The sequence below is a fragment of the Anopheles darlingi genome, chromosome 3, assembly GCF_943734745.1.
Source record: "Anopheles darlingi chromosome 3, idAnoDarlMG_H_01, whole genome shotgun sequence".
NCBI lineage: Eukaryota > Metazoa > Arthropoda > Insecta > Diptera > Culicidae > Anopheles > Anopheles darlingi.
In genome coordinates, this window is record NC_064875.1 from 34,318,166 (window position 1) to 34,340,645 (window position 22,480).

General features: G+C 47.9%; 1 protein-coding gene, 3 long non-coding RNA genes and 1 pseudogene across 7 annotated transcripts; 2 read left to right on the top strand and 3 right to left on the bottom strand.

The window, feature by feature from the left end:
- The first annotated feature begins 390 nt into the window (after positions 1 to 390).
- LOC125955765 (uncharacterized) lies at positions 391 to 12,352 on the top strand. 3 transcript variants are annotated; one of them, XR_007469104.1, is made up of 5 exons: positions 391 to 605; positions 10,278 to 10,679; positions 10,747 to 11,411; positions 11,494 to 11,923; positions 12,010 to 12,352. It is a non-coding gene; the product is annotated as an uncharacterized LOC125955765 (long non-coding RNA). The 3 variants fall into 3 exon arrangements; XR_007469102.1 differs by having other exon boundaries at positions 10,278 to 11,411; XR_007469103.1 differs by lacking the exon at positions 391 to 605 and adding an exon at positions 10,079 to 10,216 and having other exon boundaries at positions 10,278 to 11,411.
- LOC125955764 (uncharacterized) lies at positions 758 to 3,476 on the top strand. Of its 2 annotated transcripts, XR_007469101.1 has the most exons (4): positions 758 to 1,068; positions 1,136 to 1,800; positions 1,883 to 2,312; positions 2,399 to 3,476. It is a non-coding gene; the product is annotated as an uncharacterized LOC125955764 (long non-coding RNA). The 2 variants fall into 2 exon arrangements; XR_007469100.1 differs by having other exon boundaries at positions 758 to 1,800.
- Positions 12,353 to 17,063: 4,711 nt separating the features above from the next.
- On the bottom strand, positions 17,064 to 19,030 carry LOC125955473 (protein PTHB1-like; annotated as a pseudogene).
- A 659-nt stretch (positions 19,031 to 19,689) lies between these two features.
- On the bottom strand, positions 19,690 to 20,439 carry LOC125955474 (uncharacterized). The gene is made up of 2 exons (XM_049686606.1): positions 19,948 to 20,439; positions 19,690 to 19,887 (listed from the first exon to the last, which is right to left on the bottom strand). Exons 1-2 carry the CDS (start codon positions 20,437 to 20,439, stop codon positions 19,747 to 19,749), a joined length of 633 nt encoding a protein of 210 aa, XP_049542563.1. The 3' UTR covers positions 19,690 to 19,746.
- A 246-nt stretch (positions 20,440 to 20,685) lies between these two features.
- On the bottom strand, positions 20,686 to 21,293 carry LOC125955768 (uncharacterized). Its single transcript, XR_007469107.1, has 3 exons — positions 21,105 to 21,293; positions 20,879 to 21,038; positions 20,686 to 20,792 (listed from the first exon to the last, which is right to left on the bottom strand). It is a non-coding gene; the product is annotated as an uncharacterized LOC125955768 (long non-coding RNA).
- Between the last annotated feature and the right edge of the window lie 1,187 nt (positions 21,294 to 22,480).

Genomic DNA, 22,480 nt, shown 5'->3' on the forward strand with positions numbered 1-22,480 from the left:
CCTATCGCCTTCATGCAAGCATAAATTTTCGGTCGAGCTCGAAAATCTCGGATCCGTCCAGATCCTAGCCACTCACTTTCCGATTTCGCCTCCGACATGGATTCCAGCTCCGTGCATGACGACCTGCATGAATGTGGATGCCGGGCTTAACTCACTCTGACTCTGACCACAAGTTAATCACTGGCCAAAAGTTAATCACTAACAACAAGTTAATTACTAACCACAAGTTGGCAAAAATACCAAACCAACCAAAACTGACTATGCATCAAAATGACTATCAACAAAAAGACTATGCGTAAACCAAAAATGACAGCAAAAACTTTTTATTTCGAGCAGTTGCCAAGGTCACTCCAAGATGGTGGGACTCTTGGAATGTCGTTTGCGAAAAACCAAGGTTACTGCATGTAGAACAAAAAACTTCAAGATTTGACAGTGAAAAGTGTGTGACGCGGTTTTTCGCTTTCGCGGTTTTTTCGCTTTCGCGGTTTTTCGCTGTTCCCGTACCCGACCGACGCAGCTATGGGTCCGTCCGGCCCGTCCTGGTGTGGTGATGTACGCCGAAAGACCCCGATGAATTAAATTCGGCCAACTTTAATTCACAAGAGGTAAGCAGCAGCCTTCCTTCCTTACCTTACGGTTTTCGGTTACTCCCACTCTCCCTTGCAGCCACTGATGTTGTTCTGTTTGGTGGCAAAACGTGTACGCTTCGACCGGTGCGCTGATCTTCTCGATCTACCTCGTCTACGATAATGCTCGGTGGTAGCCACAGTAGCCGGAGGAGGTTATTGATCGGTCCATGAAGCCGAGCTGGAGGCGGTGCAGGAAGGAATCCCGTACGCCGGCAGCTTCTACGCGACCCAGCACTACGCACCAGCACTAACCCCAAACCAACATACAGAAAAGATACAGCGTATTATTCGTCGTAATAATGCCGACCAGCAGCAACAGCATCAGCATCAACAGTCGGTCAGTTATCAGTCAGTAGTCAGCACCAAACCTCTGCGCTTCTTGGTGAAATCGGATACTGGCGATGCTCAAGATCAAGATATCCGACATACTAGCGGAAAGGTGTGTCGTTACGGAACCTGAATCTCTTTGCCTCTTATAATAATCTGTATGTATAACGATGCTACAGCAACCTTCGTCGCAGCGTGAGGCTGATGAGTTATCGGAAGGCTTTAAACCGTTGGCAAGGAATGAAATCTTTAGCGCAGGCGATCTGGTCGCGATGGATGCCGAGTTTGTGACGCTGAAACCGGGGGAAAGTGAAATCCGTTCCGATGGAAAGATGTTGACGGTGAAACCCCGGGCATCACGTGCATCCGGGGACAGGGCGAGCATGAGATTGTCCCGTTCATAGATGATTACATCTCGACGCAGGAACGCAGGTGGTCGACTATCTGACCAAGTTTTCCGGTATCAATATACAGTCGAAGACGCACGATTCCGTCGAGGAATGCTTCTACAAGCATTACCTACGGCTACAGGAAAAGGATGAGTTTTCCAGGGCGCTCTCGACGTTGTACGAGAAGGGCAAGCCTGTTGGAAATTCCGTAGCTGCGTGAGCCCCAGTACCCGGAGCGGTGGGCCGCTCGCTTTGATCGATCGCTCGATCAAAGGAGATGCGGCAGGAGCGGGTGCTGGGGGAACGCGGGCATCCGCACGATCACCCGATCACGCGGGCGAGGGTGATGCCCGACCGTCGACCGGACCGGACCAACTACGGTTAACTTGCAGGGACTCAACTTTACCAGTCTTCACGGTGCGATGGCGTCCATTCCGGGACTGCAAAACGTTCAGGTTGGTTGATGTAGAAAACGAAAGTAAAGGTGATGGCAGGTAGTGAGATTTATTATTGTTCACTTTATGCGCCCTCAAACAGGTTCAAATTGCCGGACTTCCACAGCCGATTTCTCAGACTCTTTCGTCTACGCCGTCAGGAACGACAACCGGTCGACTAGCCTACTTAACCAGACGACTAGCCTACTTGTGTCCGTTCCAGTGACCAACACCACACAGGCTGCTGTGAACACCATCAACGCCGGTGCTAATAATACCATACTGTCTGGTAACTCGCAAACGACACAAACGGTCGTTTTGACGAATCCACAAACAAGTGGCTCCAGTCTACTCACTCTACCTACTGGTAGGTTTTTGGCCTTTGAAGGAATGCGCTTGGCAAACTCTTTCGTATATTCCATCTTCGCTTTGACGAACCGGTGGACCACTAACGGTGAATGCTGGTCAACCGGGTCAACAGATACAGCTACTGAACATCAGTCAACGGCCTAGGGCGGGCACACCGATTTCCGGTAGGTTAACGATTGCTAAATGATTCCCCAATATATACCGACGTATTGTGTTTGTATATTACATGGTTTTATAATGGTTCCAACAGGTTCACATCACGGCGGCCAATGTTACTTCAAACACCACACCGAATCAGCTCCTCATGGCTACGAAGCAGCTACAATTGAAGATTCAACAACAGCAACACCATCATCAGTTGCAATAACAGCAGCAAATTATAACCGGAAGCAGTAACCAATCAACGGTTGGCGGAAATAATACCACGCAAATCCACATCCAGCCGCGGCCACATCCACGTCCTCTCTGCATATTCATCTGTACATTTCTCACCATATACATGGTCATCTATGGCGGCTACATTAGCACGAAGAGCAAGGCGTCGCCGCTGCTCTCGCTCACGACGGGCGCGCCGTCCTGCTCGGCGCGTCCGGCGCCGGTTTCTTCCTCGGGATCCTGATGCTTCCTGATGCGGGACTTGTTGGGGCGCTTGCGCTGAATTTTGAGGCGGAATTTCAGCCTTCATTTCGGGACAACTCGGGGTCCACCTCAAGAAGCATGTCTTCCTCCAGAAGTCCTTCTTGGTCCTGATCGGACTTTAAATCGCCCTGCGTGGGGGAAAAAAGTGTAAAACAAGTTTTCTTCAAAAACTGTTTTCACAAGCTTACCATTTGTTCGCACAATTGTTCAATGTCCAATTCTTCCATTTTTACTTTTGTCGATAAGCCCATCATCGAGGAAGTAGTTCTAGCATGAAAATTTAAAAGTAATACGCTCTAATTTAAGGTGAGACGGAAGGAAGGGCGTGTTTCGCTGTGGAAATTTTCGCTCTGTTCCATTTTTAACAATATTTTATTCTGTACCAGCAGTGACGTTCAGCAACTTAAACGCGGCCGCGGCCACGTCCGTGGAACTCACCCATCCCGTAGCGCTGCGCTTCCCCGATCATGACCATTAGATGGTCATGAGACCGCGCCATATCCAGTGTCGTTAAGTGGGCGCGCAGAGCAAGGCGACGCCTCGCCTCGCGCTCACGGCGGGAAAATTTTCGCTCTTTTCCATTTTTATTGTGGAAATTTTCGCTCTTTTCCATTTTTAACAATATTTTATTCTGTACCAGCAGTGACGTTCAGCAACTTAAACGCGGCCGCGGCCACGTCCGCGGAACCCACGCATCGCGTATCGTTGAGCATTTCCGATCATGGCCACTAGGTGGTCATGTGATCGCGCCATGTCTAGGGTGGTCATGTGAGCGCGCAGAGCAAGGCGGTGCCTGGCCTCCCGCTCACGGCGGGAAAATTTTCGCTCTTTTCCATTTTTATTGTGGAAATTTTCGCTCTTTTCCATTTTTAACAATATTTATTCTGTACCAGCAGTGACGTTCAGCAACTTAAACGCGGCCGCGGCCACGTCCGTGGAACTCACCCATCCCGTAGCGCTGCGCTTCCCCGATCATGACCATTAGATGGTCATGAGACCGCGCCATATCCAGTGTCGTTAAGTGGGCGCGCAGAGCAAGGCGACGCCTCGCCTCGCGCTCACGGCGGGAAAATTTTCGCTCTTTTCCATTTTTATTGTGGAAATTTTCGCTCTTTTCCATTTTTAACAATATTTTATTCTGTACCAGCAGTGACGTTCAGCAACTTAAACGCGGCCGCGGCCACGTCCGTGGAACTCACCCATCCCGTAGCGCTGCGCTTCCCCGATCATGACCATTAGATGGTCATGAGACCGCGCCATATCCAGTGTCGTTAAGTGGGCGCGCAGAGCAAGGCGACGCCTTGCCTCGCGCTCACGGCGGGCGCGCCGCCCCGCTCTGCGCGTCCGGCGCCGTCTGGTGGTGGCGGATCCTGGTGGAGCTGGTGGTGGTGGTGTCGGGGGCACGGGGCCTGCCTGATCAGGGGGCGGTGTTCCCGAGGTGGCGGTGGCGGTGGCGTGGCGGTCAACCAGCAGTGGCGGTGTTAAGGCTTCCTCCTTGTTCTCCGGTGGCGGTGGCTCCTCCAGGAGCACATGCTCCATAAGCACATCCTGCGTGGGGGAAAAAAAGTGTAAAACAAAAAGTTTTCTTCAAAAACTGTTTTCACAAACTTACTATCTTTTCACAATGTTCATCAATGTCCATTTTTACACAGGAAAAAACCAATTGGTAAAAAAGCACAAACCACGCCGAACCACGCCGTCGAAATGAAATAAAATGTGACGAGGGGGTGGGCGGTGGATTTCCGGAAAAACGGTGTTGCTAAACTTTGACAGTCGATCGAACGATTTGTCGGATCGACGAATTGATTGACGAAAAAAATTGTTTAAAAACCCAAAAAAATTGGCAGCACGTTTTATGGCCAAAAGATTCCAAAATTAGGAAAGGGGGCACTTTTTAAACTATAAGTAAAATTAAGTGAGTGAGTCACAGTGAGTTTCTGAGTGACCGAATATTTTCGGTTTCAAGATATTTCATAAATTACCACTTTTTAGATAAACTAACCGTCATAAAAATATGTGGAACAGTGTTAGGAGGTTAGGGGGTGTAAAAGTTACATTTTACGGTTAAACAGCGATTTTTTGTGACACAAGGTGGGGGGTGAGGGGGGGGCGTATTTCGGCCTTTTACCGAAATGCAAAAAACATCGCACGGGAGAAGACGATTAAATTACATGATATGGATGGTTCGCCGTACCACCACCAAAATTATAACAAAAAACCATTCATCTTACAATAAATTCCATTTTTTTCAAATCAATAATATTTATCGATGATATCGATAAAAAAATGCATGCGGATGCTTTTAATCAATTTTTTTGTATTAATCGATGAAACGATTCAGCGAAAACGATTAATCGATTCGATCGATCGTTTCAGGTTATGTTCACGTAAAATCACGCACGTCACGCACAGCTTTGTTTTGTGCGAAGAAACACCCGTTTGTGCGAAGAAAGATTCTTAAGTGGAAGTGAGGTTGGATTTTGCATCCAAAATAATCCAAACAATTTTCAACAGCAACGTCCTGGGTAAGTGAATTTGGTTCAATTTGATAGATCACTCTATGATTTGAGAGATCACGGTATTAATACCAATTTTTTTTGTAACATATTTGCAGGATGCAATTGATTACTAGTGCGACTTAGTACGAAAAAAGGAATATGGAAAAAAGAACACGGCCCATCATTCGAGAACCGTGAGTATCTAATAGTTTAATTCGTTTATATAGTTAAGTTTCGATAACAGTGTTTAGTACAGTTGCACTAAACAGTAGTGCAGTTCGTTGGATAACAGTGTTTAGTGCAGTTGCTCGTAGTGACGATTAAATGATCGCTCAGGAGGACATCATCTTCATCCAAGGACACCGTAAACGACAAAAGAGGAAGTCGTCGAGAGGTCCGGTTCGGTTGGCGTGATCAAACAAGATAAGCGCACCCAGAAGCCAAAAGTCTGGATGGACAAAGACAAGGAGAACATGAATGGTCACGTATGACGATACTAGGCTGCAGTGAATTTGCATGCACCGGAGGTGGTCCGCGATCGCGAAGGTGATTGGAACTGTGGTCATTGAAATAACAGGAACGCCTGGCGTAATAAGTGTAATCGCTGTAAGACTCCGAAGGGTGATAGTGGCAGTCTCGGTGGTGTTTACGGTAGAGGCGGCAACCGTAACAGGGGCAGACAGCGGTGGTTGCTGTGATCGAGGCTCGTTCGGAAGTAGTCGAGGAGTCTGCGGAGGAGGTGGACTGGACCGCGGACGAGCACATATTACTCCCAATCGGCTGAAGGATTCAAGGTCACATCACAAGCGCAATCGCTACGATGCCTATCACCAGTTGCGCGCGGTTATTTAATACTATCGATAGCATGTTCGATGTAAGGCAATCAATGTCGTAGTCGTGGAGCGCTGTCCTGGCCATCCTAAGCCAGGTGGTTCCATTTTCTGTTTGTTTGATGCGGTACATTTTTCATTAGATTAAACCCCGTAATCGACGAGCTGTTTCAACTCAAACTGTTAGTCTCTTGCTAAGAGATCTTCATAAAACCACGTTTATCATCAAGATGCTGGCAAAAGGTTTCCTCTTTTCACAAACCAGCGTGGCACCGGCACGAGACGGCTTATTTGCATTTCAGTTGCGACCTGTGGATTCGTAAGACTTCATTCGTCTCATTCTGGATTGGGGCAAATGGCATCAATCATGCTTACTGGCCAAAGCAGAATCATCTGGCTCTGGTCTGGCTCGGGGAATTCGAAATCCGAGAAAACTCTGACGCTATGATAAAGCCCCACACTTCTTACGGTCAACGATCGGTCTGGTGATCGGTCTGCAAATCAGCTCATTACCCCACACCCACGGTGCTAGTTGGGTAGAAAAGTAGCTGCCATAGTTTGCTGGCCAAACTACTGTGGGGGGTGTTGGTCGTCCGACCAACCTGTGCGGTCGGTCGGTCGGTCATGGCGTTTCGAAGGAGAACACCCGTGGCGAGACGAAAGGTAAATTAACATCCTGCTAATCCTGCACCACATTAGCCGAGGTGCTAGGTGTAATGTCCTTCCCATAGCCCTGTCTCTCCGTGTCCTCCATCGTATGAACGGAGAATGGAGCTGATATGCATTGAAAGCGACGATGAAACGATGGCTACCATTCCAACTCGCCACCGATGGTGAATCGAGAGATCCAGATACTCCGTATGCTAATACGAGTAGTAGTGATGGTGTTGGTGATAAAAAAAATAATAAAAAAAATAAAACGATTAGCATCGGATAGCGGTGCTCTCACCAAAGGATCCAAACAGTCCACGGAACCTGCATTCGCTCAGCATGTCAACATGTTACTAAAACTAATGTTAACCAACATCCTGTAGCCGAGTAATCGCTCCCAGCATCCGATCTCGACATCAACAGCATCTCGGGATCCGATTCGTTTTTGTGAGTCACCAGTCCCTGGGTCGGTCATTCGTCGTCCCATTTCACCATACCAGTTCGCCAGTAGCAGCCGACAACAGATTCAAGAGGTTGTCAACACAAAGTGAGTGGCTGTTATTCGTGCCCGGGCACGCCATAACAGTTGGTTAGGAGTGAGGCAGAGTGTGATAGTCAGTATAAGATAGTATTAGATAGATAGATATAGTAGAGTCAGTGTGCAGAGTGTCAGAGTTAGTGTGTAAGAGAGTTAACTTAAAAATGAAAAAAAAAACAATAAAAATAAAAACAATAACATCAACTGTTGCTAACTGTAACTACCAATTGTTTTGCTCAACTGTCAACGGATTAATCATTTTGATATTAAAATGATACTCATCCTCTCCTTGCCTACCACATCCTTCGTCTACAAACGAAACGGCAACCTCGGCGATTGGGCCTTTCATGCTGTCCAGCAGGTCTTTTGTCAACTCGTATGCCAATAGATGACGGTTGTTGGCATTACGTCCAGAGCTGTTTTGAAAAGTCTAACCAATTCATTATGTTTCTATTATTATTAATATTTATTATTAATTGTAGCTCCCACGATCTGCATTGCAGGAACGTGCTTGGTGTGTAGCGATGCGACTTGATGGTCCTTGAACCTTGAAAGTAGACATAAAGTTGTCCAAAGATGTTGAAAACACCAATTGTATTTTCGAATGTTTTTAAGAAAACTCGTCGACCTACCAATAACTCATTGAGTTCGGCCTGGTCCAGGTCCAGACCCAACGAGGAAAGAGAGACCGTATTGATGCCCAATCCGCGGATTGTCTGATGCCCAAAGAGGTGCCCAATCCCAAAATATCAAGCAAATTTTCCATATATTTTTGCGTCCGTAGCACCTATTCGGCCGCAGCACAATCCGCGGATTGTCCCTCTCGATGGGCATCAATTTGGACGCTGTAGTGGGACAAATTGCGACCGGCGGAAACTATTTGGACACTGTTTTAAAACCGGCTTGGAGCGTTTTTATTCTATTTTTAGATTTTATAGCCTGCTTGGATCGTTTTCACATTTTATGAAAATATTTTATAATAAATAACATATTTAATAATGAAACAAAACTGCATGGGTTTTGTACTTTTGGAGCACATTTTTGAATATTGAATTTCATATTATTATTTTGCACATTTTTTTATATCCATGTGATATTGTTTATATCGATGTGCTACAGCACAGACGATTCACCGCTTTGGCTTTGGCTTCGAAAGTTCTACGGCAGCAATGGGTCACGTACAATATACTGTTTTCGCTGTACACAACTATCTGCTTCTGTAATTTTCACTTTCTCCTTCTTGATGTGATGCAGGAAATTTTGACTCCTCCCTGGTCCTCGGCGCAACTCCTTGTGTGTAGGATTGATATCAAACAATCTCTGTCGTCTCTACACGATCATAGACCCGGTAGCTTTTAACCTGAAATGATCAGAGATCAGATAACTTTTGGAAACATAAATCTACTTCAAAACACAACAATACTTACCATTGCACAAGCACTACACGAGTTTGCAATGCGCCTCTCAGTCGTTTTTTTCGCCAATGACTACGTGATGTAATTTTTCCACATTCGATCACAACCGCGGCCTTCAATTTCTCACTCTTTCTTTGTCGAGAACGGGGTAACTGCATCATATTCACAATTAGGAATTTCGTATCACACCAACGCGAAGTTGTAATTTCAAAAATAAAATAAATTAACGACCGACGCATTAGGCGACAAGTGTAGGAGCGTCTGGTATGCGCGTATGGTAACCGTGCGGGCGGCAACGCCATAGAGCGATAGGAATCCTAAACAGACAAATCAATGCGTTGGTCGCTTCTCAAAACATGGATGCACTTCGGGGTCTGTTTTATGTCAGCTAGGACTATCTTCGCGTTGGTGACTTTCCCACGCTATCACCAACAGGCTTCTTATATACATTTTGTAATCATTGCATGTGGTAGCATTTAAGGCATGCGGTATATCCGAAACGTATTTTCTAAATATGTAACTCTTGGAGCGAGATCATCCATCTCGCTCGCGCCTATCAATGATAGGAAACGAAAGGGTATATAAACCCTTAAACTTTGCATAAATCGTCACTTTACTTTCAGAAATCACGGTGTACTGTTTGATTCTAATCCCTCGGAGAACGGCAATTGAAGTTGAACACTGCTTGAAGTGATACACGTAGTCGATGATCATGCCCTCGCCCGGCATGGACACGTCAATCTTCCCGACCGCGGTCCGGTCAATCTTCCCGACCGCCTGAGCGACCAGGAAATGGTCTAATAAGCTTTCTTATCGGTCGGATATCGGTCAATGCGCAAGCGCAAGCCCCGCTTATTCCCTTATTACGATAAGTACCTGGCGAAGTAGGATGGCGTGGAACGCCATCGCGTTATCCTTCGCATGATCGCCCCTCCCATGTCCCCGAACGCCGATTCCCCTAATCAAAAAAACTTTTCTCTTACCTTTTGCCATTCCTCCTCCTTCCTTCCTTCTTTAGCCAGGTCCTTTTCCATCACAACACAACTTTAACTCACTCTGACTCTGACCACAAGTTAATCACTGACCAAAAGTCAGAAATCACACAAGTTAATTACTTACCACAAGTTGGCAAAAATACCAAACCAACCAAAACTGACTATGCATCAAAATGACTATCAACAAAAAGACTATGCGTAAACCAAAAATGACAGCAAAAACTTTTTATTTCGAGCAGTTGCCAAGGTCACTCCAAGATGGTGGGACTCTTGGAATGTCGTTTGCGAAAAACCAAGGTTACTGCATGTAGAACAAAAAACTTCAAGATTTGACAGTTGTGTGACGCGGTTTTTCGCTTTCGCGGTTTTTTCGCTTTCGCGGTTTTTCGCTGTTCCCGTACCCGACCGACGCAGCTATGGGTCCGTCCGGCCCGTCCTGGTGTGGTGATGTACGCCGAAAGACCCCGATGAATTAAATTCGGCCAACTTTAATTCACAAGAGGTAAGCAGCAGCCTTCCTTCCTTACCTTACGGTTTTCGGTTACTCCCACTCTCCCTTGCAGCCTCTGATGTTGTTCTGTTTGGTGGCAAAACGTGTACGCTTCGACCGGTGCGCTGATCTTCTCGATCTACCTCGTCTACGATAATGCTCGGTGGTAGCCACAGTAGCCGGAGGAGGTTATTGATCGGTCCATGAAGCCGAGCTGGAGGCGGTGCAGGAAGGAATCCCGTACGCCGGCAACTTCTACGCGACCCAGCACTACGCACCAGCACTAACCCCAAACCAACATACAGAAAAGATACAGCGTATTATTCGTCGTAATAATGCCGACCAGCAGCAACAGCATCAGCATCAACAGTCGGTCAGTTATCAGTCAGTAGTCAGCACCAAACCTCTGCGCTTCTTGGTGAAATCGGATACTGGCGATGCTCAAGATCAAGATATCCGACATACTAGCGGAAAGGTGTGTCGTTACGGAACCTGAATCTCTTTGCCTCTTATAATAATCTGTATGTATAACGATGCTACAGCAACCTTCGTCGCAGCGTGAGGCTGATGAGTTATCGGAAGGCTTTAAACCGTTGGCAAGGAATGAAATCTTTAGCGCAGGCGATCTGGTCGCGATGGATGCCGAGTTTGTGACGCTGAAACCGGGGGAAAGTGAAATCCGTTCCGATGGAAAGATGTTGACGGTGAAACCCCGGGCATCACGTGCATCCGGGGACAGGGCGAGCATGAGATTGTCCCGTTCATAGATGATTACATCTCGACGCAGGAACGCAGGTGGTCGACTATCTGACCAAGTTTTCCGGTATCAATATACAGTCGAAGACGCACGATTCCGTCGAGGAATGCTTCTACAAGCATTACCTACGGCTACAGGAAAAGGATGAGTTTTCCAGGGCGCTCTCGACGTTGTACGAGAAGGGCAAGCCTGTTGGAAATTCCGTAGCTGCGTGAGCCCCAGTACCCGGAGCGGTGGGCCGCTCGCTTTGATCGATCGCTCGATCAAAGGAGATGCGGCAGGAGCGGGTGCTGGGGGAACGCGGGCATCCGCACGATCACCCGATCACGCGGGCGAGGGTGATGCCCGACCGTCGACCGGACCGGACCAACTACGGTTAACTTGCAGGGACTCAACTTTACCAGTCTTCACGGTGCGATGGCGTCCATTCCGGGACTGCAAAACGTTCAGGTTGGTTGATGTAGAAAACGAAAGTAAAGGTGATGGCAGGTAGTGAGATTTATTATTGTTCACTTTATGCGCCCTCAAACAGGTTCAAATTGCCGGACTTCCACAGCCGATTTCTCAGACTCTTTCGTCTACGCCGTCAGGAACGACAACCGGTCGACTAGCCTACTTAACCAGACGACTAGCCTACTTGTGTCCGTTCCAGTGACCAACACCACACAGGCTGCTGTGAACACCATCAACGCCGGTGCTAATAATACCATACTGTCTGGTAACTCGCAAACGACACAAACGGTCGTTTTGACGAATCCACAAACAAGTGGCTCCAGTCTACTCACTCTACCTACTGGTAGGTTTTTGGCCTTTGAAGGAATGCGCTTGGCAAACTCTTTCGTATATTCCATCTTCGCTTTGACGAACCGGTGGACCACTAACGGTGAATGCTGGTCAACCGGGTCAACAGATACAGCTACTGAACATCAGTCAACGGCCTAGGGCGGGCACACCGATTTCCGGTAGGTTAACGATTGCTAAATGATTCCCCAATATATACCGACGTATTGTGTTTGTATATTAAATGGTTTTATAATGGTTCCAACAGGTTCACATCACGGCGGCCAATGTTACTTCAAACACCACACCGAATCAGCTCCTCATGGCTACGAAGCAGCTACAATTGAAGATTCAACAACAGCAACACCATCATCAGTTGCAATAACAGCAGCAAATTATAACCGGAAGCAGTAACCAATCAACGGTTGGCGGAAATAATACCACGCAAATCCACATCCAGCCGCGGCCACATCCACGTCCTCTCTGCATATTCATCTGTACATTTCTCACCATATACATGGTGTCTATGGCGGCTACATTAGCACGAAGAGCAAGGCGTCGCCGCTGCTCTCGCTCACGACGGGCGCGCCGTCCTGCTCGGCGCGTCCGGCGCCGGTTTCTTCCTCGGGATCCTGATGCTTCCTGATGCGGGACTTGTTGGGGCGCTTGCGCTGAATTTTGAGGCGGAATTTCAGCTTTCATTTCGGGACAACTCGGGGTCCACCTCAAGAAGCATGTCTTCCTCCAGAAGTCCTTCTTGGTCCTGATCGGACTTTAAATCGCCCTGCGTGGGGGAAAAAAGTGTAAAACAAGTTTTCTTCAAAAACTGTTTTCACAAGCTTACCATTTGTTCGCACAATTGTTCAATGTCCAATTCTTCCATTTTTACTTTTGTCGATAAGCCCATCATCGAGGAAGTAGTTCTAGCATGAAAATTTAAAAGTAATACGCTCTAATTTAAGGTGAGACGGAAGGAAGGGCGTGTTTCGCTGTGGAAATTTTCGCTGTTTTCCATTTTTAACAATATTTTATTCTGTACCAGCAGTGACGTTCAGCAACTTAAACGCGGCCGCGGCCACGTCCGCGGAACCCACGCATCGCGTATCGTTGAGCATTTCCGATCATGGCCACTAGGTGGTCATGTGAGCGCGCCATGTCTAGGGTGGTCATGTGAGCGCGCAGAGCAAGGCGGTGCCTGGCCTCCCGCTCACGGCGGGAAAATTTTCGCTCTTTTCCATTTTTATTGTGGAAATTTTCGCTCTTTTCCATTTTTAACAATATTTTATTCTGTACCAGCAGTGACGTTCAGCAACTTAAACGCGGCCGCGGCCACGTCCGTGGAACTCACCCATCCCGTAGCGCTGCGCTTCCCCGATCATGACCATTAGATGGTCATGAGACCGCGCCATATCCAGTGTCGTTAAGTGGGCGCGCAGAGCAAGGCGACGCCTCGCCTCGCGCTCACGGCGGGCGCGCCGCCCCGCTCTGCGCGTCCGGCGCCGTCTGGTGGTGGCGGATCCTGGTGGAGCTGGTGGTGGTGGTGTCGGGGGCACGGGGCCTGCCTGATCAGGGGGCGGTGTTCCCGAGGTGGCGGTGGCGGCGGCGGTGGCGGTGGCGTGGCGGTCAACCAGCAGTGGCGGTGTTAAGGCTTCCTCCTTGTTCTCCGGTGGCGGTGGCTCCTCCAGGAGCACATGCTCCATAAGCACATCCTGCGTGGGGGAAAAAAAGTGTAAAACAAAAAGTTTTCTTCAAAAACTGTTTTCACAAACTTACTATCTTTTCACAATGTTCATCAATGTCCATTTTTACACAGGAAAAAACCAATTGGTAAAAAAGCACAAACCACGCCGAACCACGCCGTCGAAATGAAATAAAATGTGACGAGGGGGTGGGCGGTGGATTTCCGGAAAAACGGTGTTGCTAAACTTTGACAGTCGATCGAACGATTTGTCGGATCGACGAATTGATTGACGAAAAAATTGTTTAAAAACCCAAAAAAATTGGCAGCACGTTTTATGGCCAAAAGATTCCAAAATTAGGAAAGGGGGCACTTTTTAAACTATAAGTAAAATTAAGTGAGTGAGTCACAGTGAGTTTCTGAGTGACCGAATATTTTCGGTTTCAAGATATTTCATAAATTACCACTTTTTAGATAAACTAACCGTCATAAAAATATGTGGAACAGTGTTAGGAGGTTAGGGGGTGTAAAAGTTACATTTTACGGTTAAACAGCGATTTTTTGTGACACAAGGTGGGGGGTGGGGGGGGGGGGGGGGGCGTATTTCGGCCTTTTACCGAAATGCAAAAAACATCGCACGGGAGAAGACGATTAAATTACATGATATGGATGGTTCGCCGTACCACCACCAAAATTATAACAAAAAACCATTCATCTTACAATAAATTCCATTTTTTTCAAATCAATAATATTTATCGATGATATCGATAAAAAAATGCATGCGGATGCTTTTAATCAATTTTTTTGTATTAATCGATGAAACGATTCAGCGAAAACGATTAATCGATTCGATCGATCGTTTCAGGTTATGTTCACGTAAAATCACGCACGTCACGCACAGCTTTGTTTTGTGCGAAGAAACACCCGTTTGTGCGAAGAAAGATTCTTAAGTGGAAGTGAGGTTGGATTTTGCATCCAAAATAATCCAAACAATTTTCAACAGCAACGTCCTGGGTAAGTGAATTTGGTTCAATTTGATAGATCACTCTATGATTTGAGAGATCACGGTATTAATACCAATTTTTTTTGTAACATATTTGCAGGTTGCAATTGATTACTAGTGCGACTTAGTACGAAAAAAGGAATATGGAAAAAAGAACACGGCCCATCATTCGAGAACCGTGAGTATCTAATAGTTTAATTCGTTTATATAGTTAAGTTTCGATAACAGTGTTTAGTACAGTTGCACTAAACAGTAGTGCAGTTCGTTGGATAACAGTGTTTAGTGCAGTTGCTCGTAGTGACGATTAAATGATCGCTCAGGAGGACATCATCTTCATCCAAGGACACCGTAAACGACAAAAGAGGAACTCGTCGAGAGGTCCGGTTCGGTTGGCGTGATCAAACAAGATAAGCGCACCCAGAAGCCAAAAGTCTGGATGGACAAAGACAAGGAGAACATGAATGGTCACGTATGACGATACTAGGCTGCAGTGAATTTGCATGCACCGGAGGTGGTCCGCGATCGCGAAGGTGATTGGAACTGTGGTCATTGAAATAACAGGAACGCCTGGCGTAATAAGTGTAATCGCTGTAAGACTCCAAAGGGTGATAGTGGCAGTCTCGGCGGTGTTTACGGTTGAGGCGGCAACCGTAACATGGGCAGACAGCGGTGGTTGCTGCGATCGAGGCTCGTTCGGAAGTAGTCGAGGAGTCTGCGGAGGAGGTGGACTGGACCGCGGACGAGCACATAGGATTCAAGGTCACATCACAAGCGCAATCGCTACGATGCATATCACCAGTTGCGCACGGTTATTTAATACTATCGATAGCATGTTCGATGTAAGGCAATCAATGTCGTAGTCGTGGAGCGCTGTCCCGCGTTAGGATGGCCAGGTGGTTCCATTTTTTGTTTGTTTGCTGCGGTACATTTTTCATTAGATTAAACCCCGTAATCGACCGGCTGTTTCAACTCAAACTGTTAGTCTCTTGCTAAGAGATCTTCATAAAACCACGTTTATCATCAAGATGCTGGCAAAAGGTTTCCTCTTTTCACAAACCAGCGTGGCACCGGCACGAGACGGCTTATTTGCATTTCAGTTGCGACCTGTGGATTCGTAAGACTTCATTCGTCTCATTCTGAATTGGGGCAAATGGCATCAATCATGCTTACTGGCCAAAGCAGAATCATCTGGCTCTGGTCTGGCTCGGGGAATTCGAAATCCGAGAAAACTCTGACGCTATGATAAAGCCCCACACTTCTTACGGTCAACGATCGGTCTGGTGATCGGTCTGGTGATCGGTCTGCAAATCAGCTCATTACCCCACACCCACGGTGCTAGTTGGGTAGAAAAGTAGCTGCCATAGTTTGCTGGCCAAACCTGTGCGGTCGGTCGGTTGGTCATGGCGTTTCGAAGGAGAACACCCGTGGCGAGACGAAAAGTAAATTAACATCCTGCTAATCCTGCACCACATTAGCCGAGGTGCTAGGTGTAATGGCCTAATGGCATTGAAGGCGACGATGAAACGATGGCTACCATTCCAACTCGCCACCGATGGTGGATCGGGAGATCCAGATACTCCGTATGCTAATACGAGTAGTAGTGATGGTGTTGGTGATAAAAAAAATAATAAAAAAAATAAAACGATTAGCATCGGATAGCGGTGCTCTCACCAAAGGATCCAAACAGTCCACGGAACCTGCATTCGCTCAGCATGTCAACATGTTACTAAAACTAATGTTAACCAACATCCTGTAGCCGAGTAATCGCTCCCAGCATCCGATCTCGACATCAACAGCATCTCGGGATCCGATTCGTTTTTGTGAGTCACCAGTCCCTGGGTCGGTCATTCGTCGTCCCATTTCACCATACCAGTTCGCCAGTAGCAGCCGACAACAGATTCAAGAGGTTGTCAACACAAAGTGAGTGGCTGTTATTCGTGCCCGGGCACGCCATAACAGTTGGTTAGGAGTGAGGCAGAGTGTGATAGTCAGTATAAGATAGTATTAGATAGATAGATATAGTAGAGTCAGTGTGCAGAGTGTCAGAGTTAGTGTGTAAGAGAGTTAACTTAAAAATGAAAATAAAAACAATAACATCAACAGTTGCTAACTGTAACTACTAATTGTTTTGCTCAACTGTCAACGGATTAATCAGTTTGATATTAAAATGATACTCATCCTCTCCTTGCTTACCACATACTTCGTCTACAAACGAAACGGCAACCTCTGCGATTGGGCCTTTCATGCTGTCCAGCAGGTCTTTTGTCAGCTCATATGCCAATAGATGACGGTTGTTGGCATAACGTCCAGAGCTGTTTTGAAAAGTCTAACCAATTCATTATGTTTCTATTATTATTAATATTTATTATTGATTGTATAATTAATTAAATAAAGGGGAATCTGACTAGACTTTTTGGTTTCCTTAAATTAATTCATTAAATTCAAAAACACGCTCAAAACCATGGTTGGCTAGTTAGGCTAGTCAAAAATTTTTATTGTTATTTAAGTTATAAGTTTAAGTTATATTGAATATAAGTTATATTGAGTTTAAGTTTAAGTTATATTAGAAAAAAATACAATAATACATAATTACATATATAATTACATTATATATTAGAAACCGCTACGACGAGTGGCCTGTGGTTGCGCTAGCATTCAGGCTATCATTCAGGGTTCCGGTTCCGTTTCATCCTGGGGGTCCAGTAACCGGTACCGGTAACATCATCTGTTCGTAGCTCTGTTCCGTACTATCAAGGGTCCAGATAATTTACGCCACCCGATGTTCCGAGTGCCGAGTGACGACAAATCGTCGCTCAAACAATCGCATCTGGCTGGTGGCAATCTCCAGTTCAGTCTGCAAAATTCGAAGCCTTTAGTTACAATCGTGCCTGTTCGCCTGTTGCCATCGCTGCGTGGCTCTCCACTTACCTCAAGATGTTTCAATTCTCTCCTCAGATCATGATGAATACGAAAATGGTTCGCCAGTTCGCTCACCGGTGGTACGTTGTTAACAGTGATCCCTGGTCGACCTTTCGGCGTTTTGGCTGGCTCCGGATTGAACCGTTTTAGCAGACACTCGAACACGAGCGGTAGGAGGGTTAACTCATCGGATTGTATCCGGAAACGGTTCGTGTTTTTGGCCGCGACGTCCATCGACCAGCGATTGCAATCCCAAGGCCGTCTGGCTACCTTCCGAAGTACAAAACTCCGGAAACAGAGCATTCAATCCGGTACCTCCCACGGCCGCCACAGCATTGCTCGAGGCTGTTAGAGTGATCTTATGCTTGGCTTCCTTCGATGCGTTGCAGGACTCGTGTAATGCTTAGCTTGTTGGTGTAGGAACAGGATACGGTTACGGCTAGCGAGGCAGGCGTGGCCGCCTCGTACGGATACAGCCAAATCTCGAACAGTTCCGTTCCGAACAGGGCTGGCACCTTGAATAGCTCCGGTTCAGATCCGAGATAGCCGATCGTAAGTAATCCCGTTTGACCGCTAACGACGGCACGACTGAGCGCTACTGGGATGTCCGGGAGTTGGGCCGACCAAAGGATTTGATCGTTTTCGTAGACCAACAGCGAACCGCTCTCCGATACGACGCCCAACAGTAACCGAGCACCGGGTTCTGTGGAGGAAAAAAATGATCAACAAGGGACTCTCAGAGGTGGGGAGGATCTTCGCTAGTAAACACAATACCCAGCCAGTACCAGCCGACGACGAACGCGTGGAAACAGATCGGTGAGTAGTCGGTGGGTGTCGGACACGCCCTCCAAGCACCAGGTTGTTCTCTCCACGCACCACGATGACGGATTCCGTGCTGGAAGCGAAAGAGCAGACATTCAGGCTTCTCGGTCAAATAAGTAATCGCACCTCGAGGGAGGACGTTTACCTGGAGATCTGATGGACGCTAAGATCGAGTGCGTACTCACCGACGGACAGTGACCAGATTGGATCGTGACGTCGCAACGCCTCCTGCGCCTCGACGGTCGGTCCGCACTACACACCTCACTGGTGATGGTAGATGGCGATCCGTGGCCAGCGTCCGTTCGTAGCTTATACCATCCTGCTCGAAGAACCGCAGCGAACTGTCCAGATGCTGCACGCACAGGAATTCGCGCCCCTTGATGCCCCCGAAAGGGCCTTGGCAGAAGGAGAAGGCAGGTTTGACGAGCGCATGATCGTACCAGCTTCGTGTTCAGCGATCCATGCTCAGCGATTCCTTCAACGCTGACGATCTGAAAGATGCACAATCGCATCGGATACAGTACGGCCAGCTGCTGCCGGGGATCGTTTCTGCTTGCTCTGCTTGCTGGAAAAAAGGTTATCAATCATTAGCTACATTACGGTCGACCGTGGTCCACTATTCTACGCTACCTACGTCATGAAACTGATTCTCGAAGGCATCGCCCGCCCTGAGGGCTGATAGATGCACAACTGTCCCGAGTGGCATCCAATCACGATACTGTCCTTCTCACCCTCTTCCAGACAAAGTCGGGCACATTGTAGCGAGAACGAATCGTACGACGGTTCCACCGTGGGACACTGAGTTTTCCAGTAACCGATGAGGTTGTGTGAAGAGACACTGTATCTGTTGAATCGGTTGACCAGCATTCACCGGTTCGTCAAAACGAAAATGGAATATATGAAAGCGTTTTTGTTGGTCACGGGAACGGACACAAGTAGGCTAGTCGTCTGGCCTGCGCTGTTGTTCGCAGAGTTATTTAACACGCCCGTTGACGTTCCTGACGACGTAGACGAAGACGGCCAGAGAAATCGGCTATGGAAGTCCGGCAATTTGAACCTGTTTGAGGGTGTATAAAGTGAACAATAATAAATCTCTCTCCCTGCCATCATCTTTTCTTTCGTTTTCTACATCAACCAACCTGAACGTTTTGCAGTCCCGGAATTGACGCCATCGCACCGTGAAGACTGGTAAAGTTGAGTACCTGCAAGTTAATCGTAGTTGGTACGGTCCGGTCGACGGTCGAGCATCACCCCCGCCCGCGTGATCTGGTGATCGTGCGGATGTCTGCTCCTGCCGCATCTCCTTTGATCGAGCGATCGATCAAAGCGAGCGGCCCACCGCTCCGGGTACTGGGGCTCACGCAGCTACGGAATTTCCGACAGGATTGCCCTTCTCGTACAACGTCGAGAGCGCCCGGGAAAACTCATCCTTTTCCTGTAGCCGTAGATAATGCTTGTACAGCTGCAGCGTCCTCGACGGAATCGTGCGTCTCCGACTGTGTATTGATGCCGGAAAACTTGGTCAGATAGTCGACCACCTGCGTTCCTGCGTCGAGTTGTAATCATCCATGAACGGGACAACCTCATCCTCGCCCTGTCCCCGGATGCACGTGATGCGGACTACGCTCATGTGGCTCGGTTTCACCGTCGGAACAGATTGATGACGATGCGTGGCTGCCGCCCCTCCGGCCGGGGCTGCTGATATGACGCAGGTTGAAGATTTGCTGCAATCGAGATCGAACAATCAGAGAGGGCCATGAATAAATACCGACCGTGGACCTTACCGTGGATGTGCAAAGTGACAATCGACTCGTGAGCAGTTCGTCCCGTAACGACACATCTTGGTACTTGTGCTGGATCCGTTGAACGAAACGGCAATTCCCCCGGTTCCGGATTGGTCTCCTGGTGATCCAGCTGGATGCTGTTGCTTCCTCCACTCCTTCCTTGTCCTTCGAGTGCGATAGGATCGCTTTGCGAAGCTTCATGATGAAGTACAGCACCTGCAGCATCGCGTTACAGTAAGCATTCGGGAGTTCCGTCTGGTTGTACTGCTCGAAGTCGAAATCCTGGCTACCGAGCTTACTGTACTTGACCTCTACCTTACCCTGCTGATCACTGGTACCGCTACAAGGTCCACCACCGGATGCACCGCCGACATCGCCGCCTTTAGCCGAAGATGCGAGATGCGACGTGCCCAAACTGCCAGCACCAGTTCCACCCTCCATTGGGTACGGTATCTGATTGCGAAGACGAGGGTACGGGCCTTGCATCTTCATCGTGGACAGAATCTGCGGATCGATTGGCTTCAGTCTCCGGTGTTCGTATGAATTCATCCAATCCTATCCAGGCCAATCTCTTAACCACCGATCACAGGTTACTAGATGTGGCAGCAGAATCGACGAAAGTGGAAAGTTGGTACAAACGGTGGTTGCTGCGATTCGATCTGTGTATCAGCAAACTCTGTTGCAATCTTGCGTCTGGCGTCTCATCATACATACCGATTTTTGGAAGCAGAAAACGATGTCGGAGGGAATAACGCCGCCTGCTGTCCAGATAGATAACGCGGACACCAACAATCCGAATGCCAGGGCCAGGGCTTCCGAGTGCGGCCAAACGTGCATCGTCGTTGCTGCAAAAGATAATCGAACATACGAATTACCGAGCAGGTAGGGGACGGAAACAGCAATTGTCGTAGCAAGGGCAAGCAGAACCAACGTGTTTCGTATCGACGACCGTTGCAGTTGATGTGCTGCTGCTTTTTTGCTCCCTTCAGCTGGGCTCCCTTCATACCATCCGGTCGCCGTCGTCGGTACGGCTTGTTTCCCATTTCCACGGCGTAGAATCCATTTCCTTCCCGTCTCCTTGATGCTAAAACCTGCAACCGAAAATGAATTAACAAAATAGGTCACCACAAGGCGAGCTATGCAGTTCTACCTCTTACATCGACACACTTGCTGCTGCTGGTCTCCTCCAAATACGGCTTTCGGCTGCGCTTGCCTGGGTGTTATGTTGTTGAGGGCTTATGTTGTTGTGTATGAAGAAACCCGCAAACAGCTATTCGTCGAACCGCTGGCTCATCTTGGATGGCATTCGCTGTTGTCCTCTCAGGCGCGGACGGCACGGACGGCGCGGACGGCACGGGAGGCACGGACGGCACGGACTGTACTGCTTTTCTTGCTTTTCTGTGGAGCTTGCGTTTTCTGTGGCTTGGCATTTCTTATCGCCCAGAAGAGCTAGGCGATCGAGCCTTCGTTCCCTTTGAGATGTTATGTGCCAATCGCCTGTGCTTACACATGGCACTTTGCGTCTTATAAATTTTACTGCACAATGAACATGGGAACTGTGCAGCTTTGGAGATCGGAGCCATCTCGGAGATCGGAGCGGTATATGGTGATGGCTCAGCTTCGATCTGCTCTGGGAACTCTTCCGGACTACCGGAAGAAGTAAATAAGACATCGTAGGTATAAGTAACCCACACATCGTGGATCTCTGTTGGTACATCGTCGAAGACGACGGAGCCTGTAGCAGGCCCTACGTCAATGGGCTCATCTACCTCTGCCGGACTGGCAGAAGTAAATGGGTCACCGTTGACGGAGTCCATAGCTTCGATGGTTACCTCTGCCTCTTTTGAGGGAGGAAGCACATCGTGGACCTCTGTTGCGGTAGATGAAGATGGTACATCGTCGAAGACGACGGAGCCTGTAGCAGGCCCTACGTCAATGGGCTCATCTACCTCTGCCGGACTGGCAGAAGTAAATGGGTCACCGTTGACGGAGTCCATAGCTTCGATGGTTACCTCTGCCTCTTTTGAGGGAGGAAGCACATCGTGGACCTCTGTTGCGGTAGATGAAGATGGTACATCGTCGAAGACGACGGAGCCTGTAGCAGGCCCTACGTCAATGGGCTCATCTACCTCTGCCGGACTGGCAGAAGTAAATGGGTCACCGTTGACGGAGTCCATAGCTTCGATGGTTACCTCTGCCTCTTTTGAGGGAGGAAGCACATCGTGGACCTCTGTTGCGGTAGATGAAGATGGTACATCGTCGAAGACGACGGAGCCTGTAGCAGGCCCTACGTCAATGGGCTCATCTACCTCTGCCGGACTGGCAGAAGTAAATGGGTCGCCGTTGACGGAGTCCATAGCTTCGATGATTACCAATGGCCTGCTTAAAGTGCCGTCCGGCTCAATACCTACTTGCTTAATGAAGGTATAATCAAGCTGTGGAAAGAATATTATTTCATTTTAATTATTATTATATTATTATTATTAATGTTATTTAATTGTTAAATCTACATATATATAAAAATGAATCATGT

Bases quoted from the DNA above. Each gene is read 5' to 3' on its own strand.
- LOC125955474 (XM_049686606.1), bottom strand. From the start codon at position 20,439: ATGAAGATGCAAGGCCCGTACCCTCGTCTTCGCAATCAGATACCGTAC. The intron at 19,888-19,947 runs GTAAGGTCCACG...TCTCGATTGCAG, and splicing joins TGTCACTTTGCACATCCACG to CAAATCTTCAACCTGCGTCA.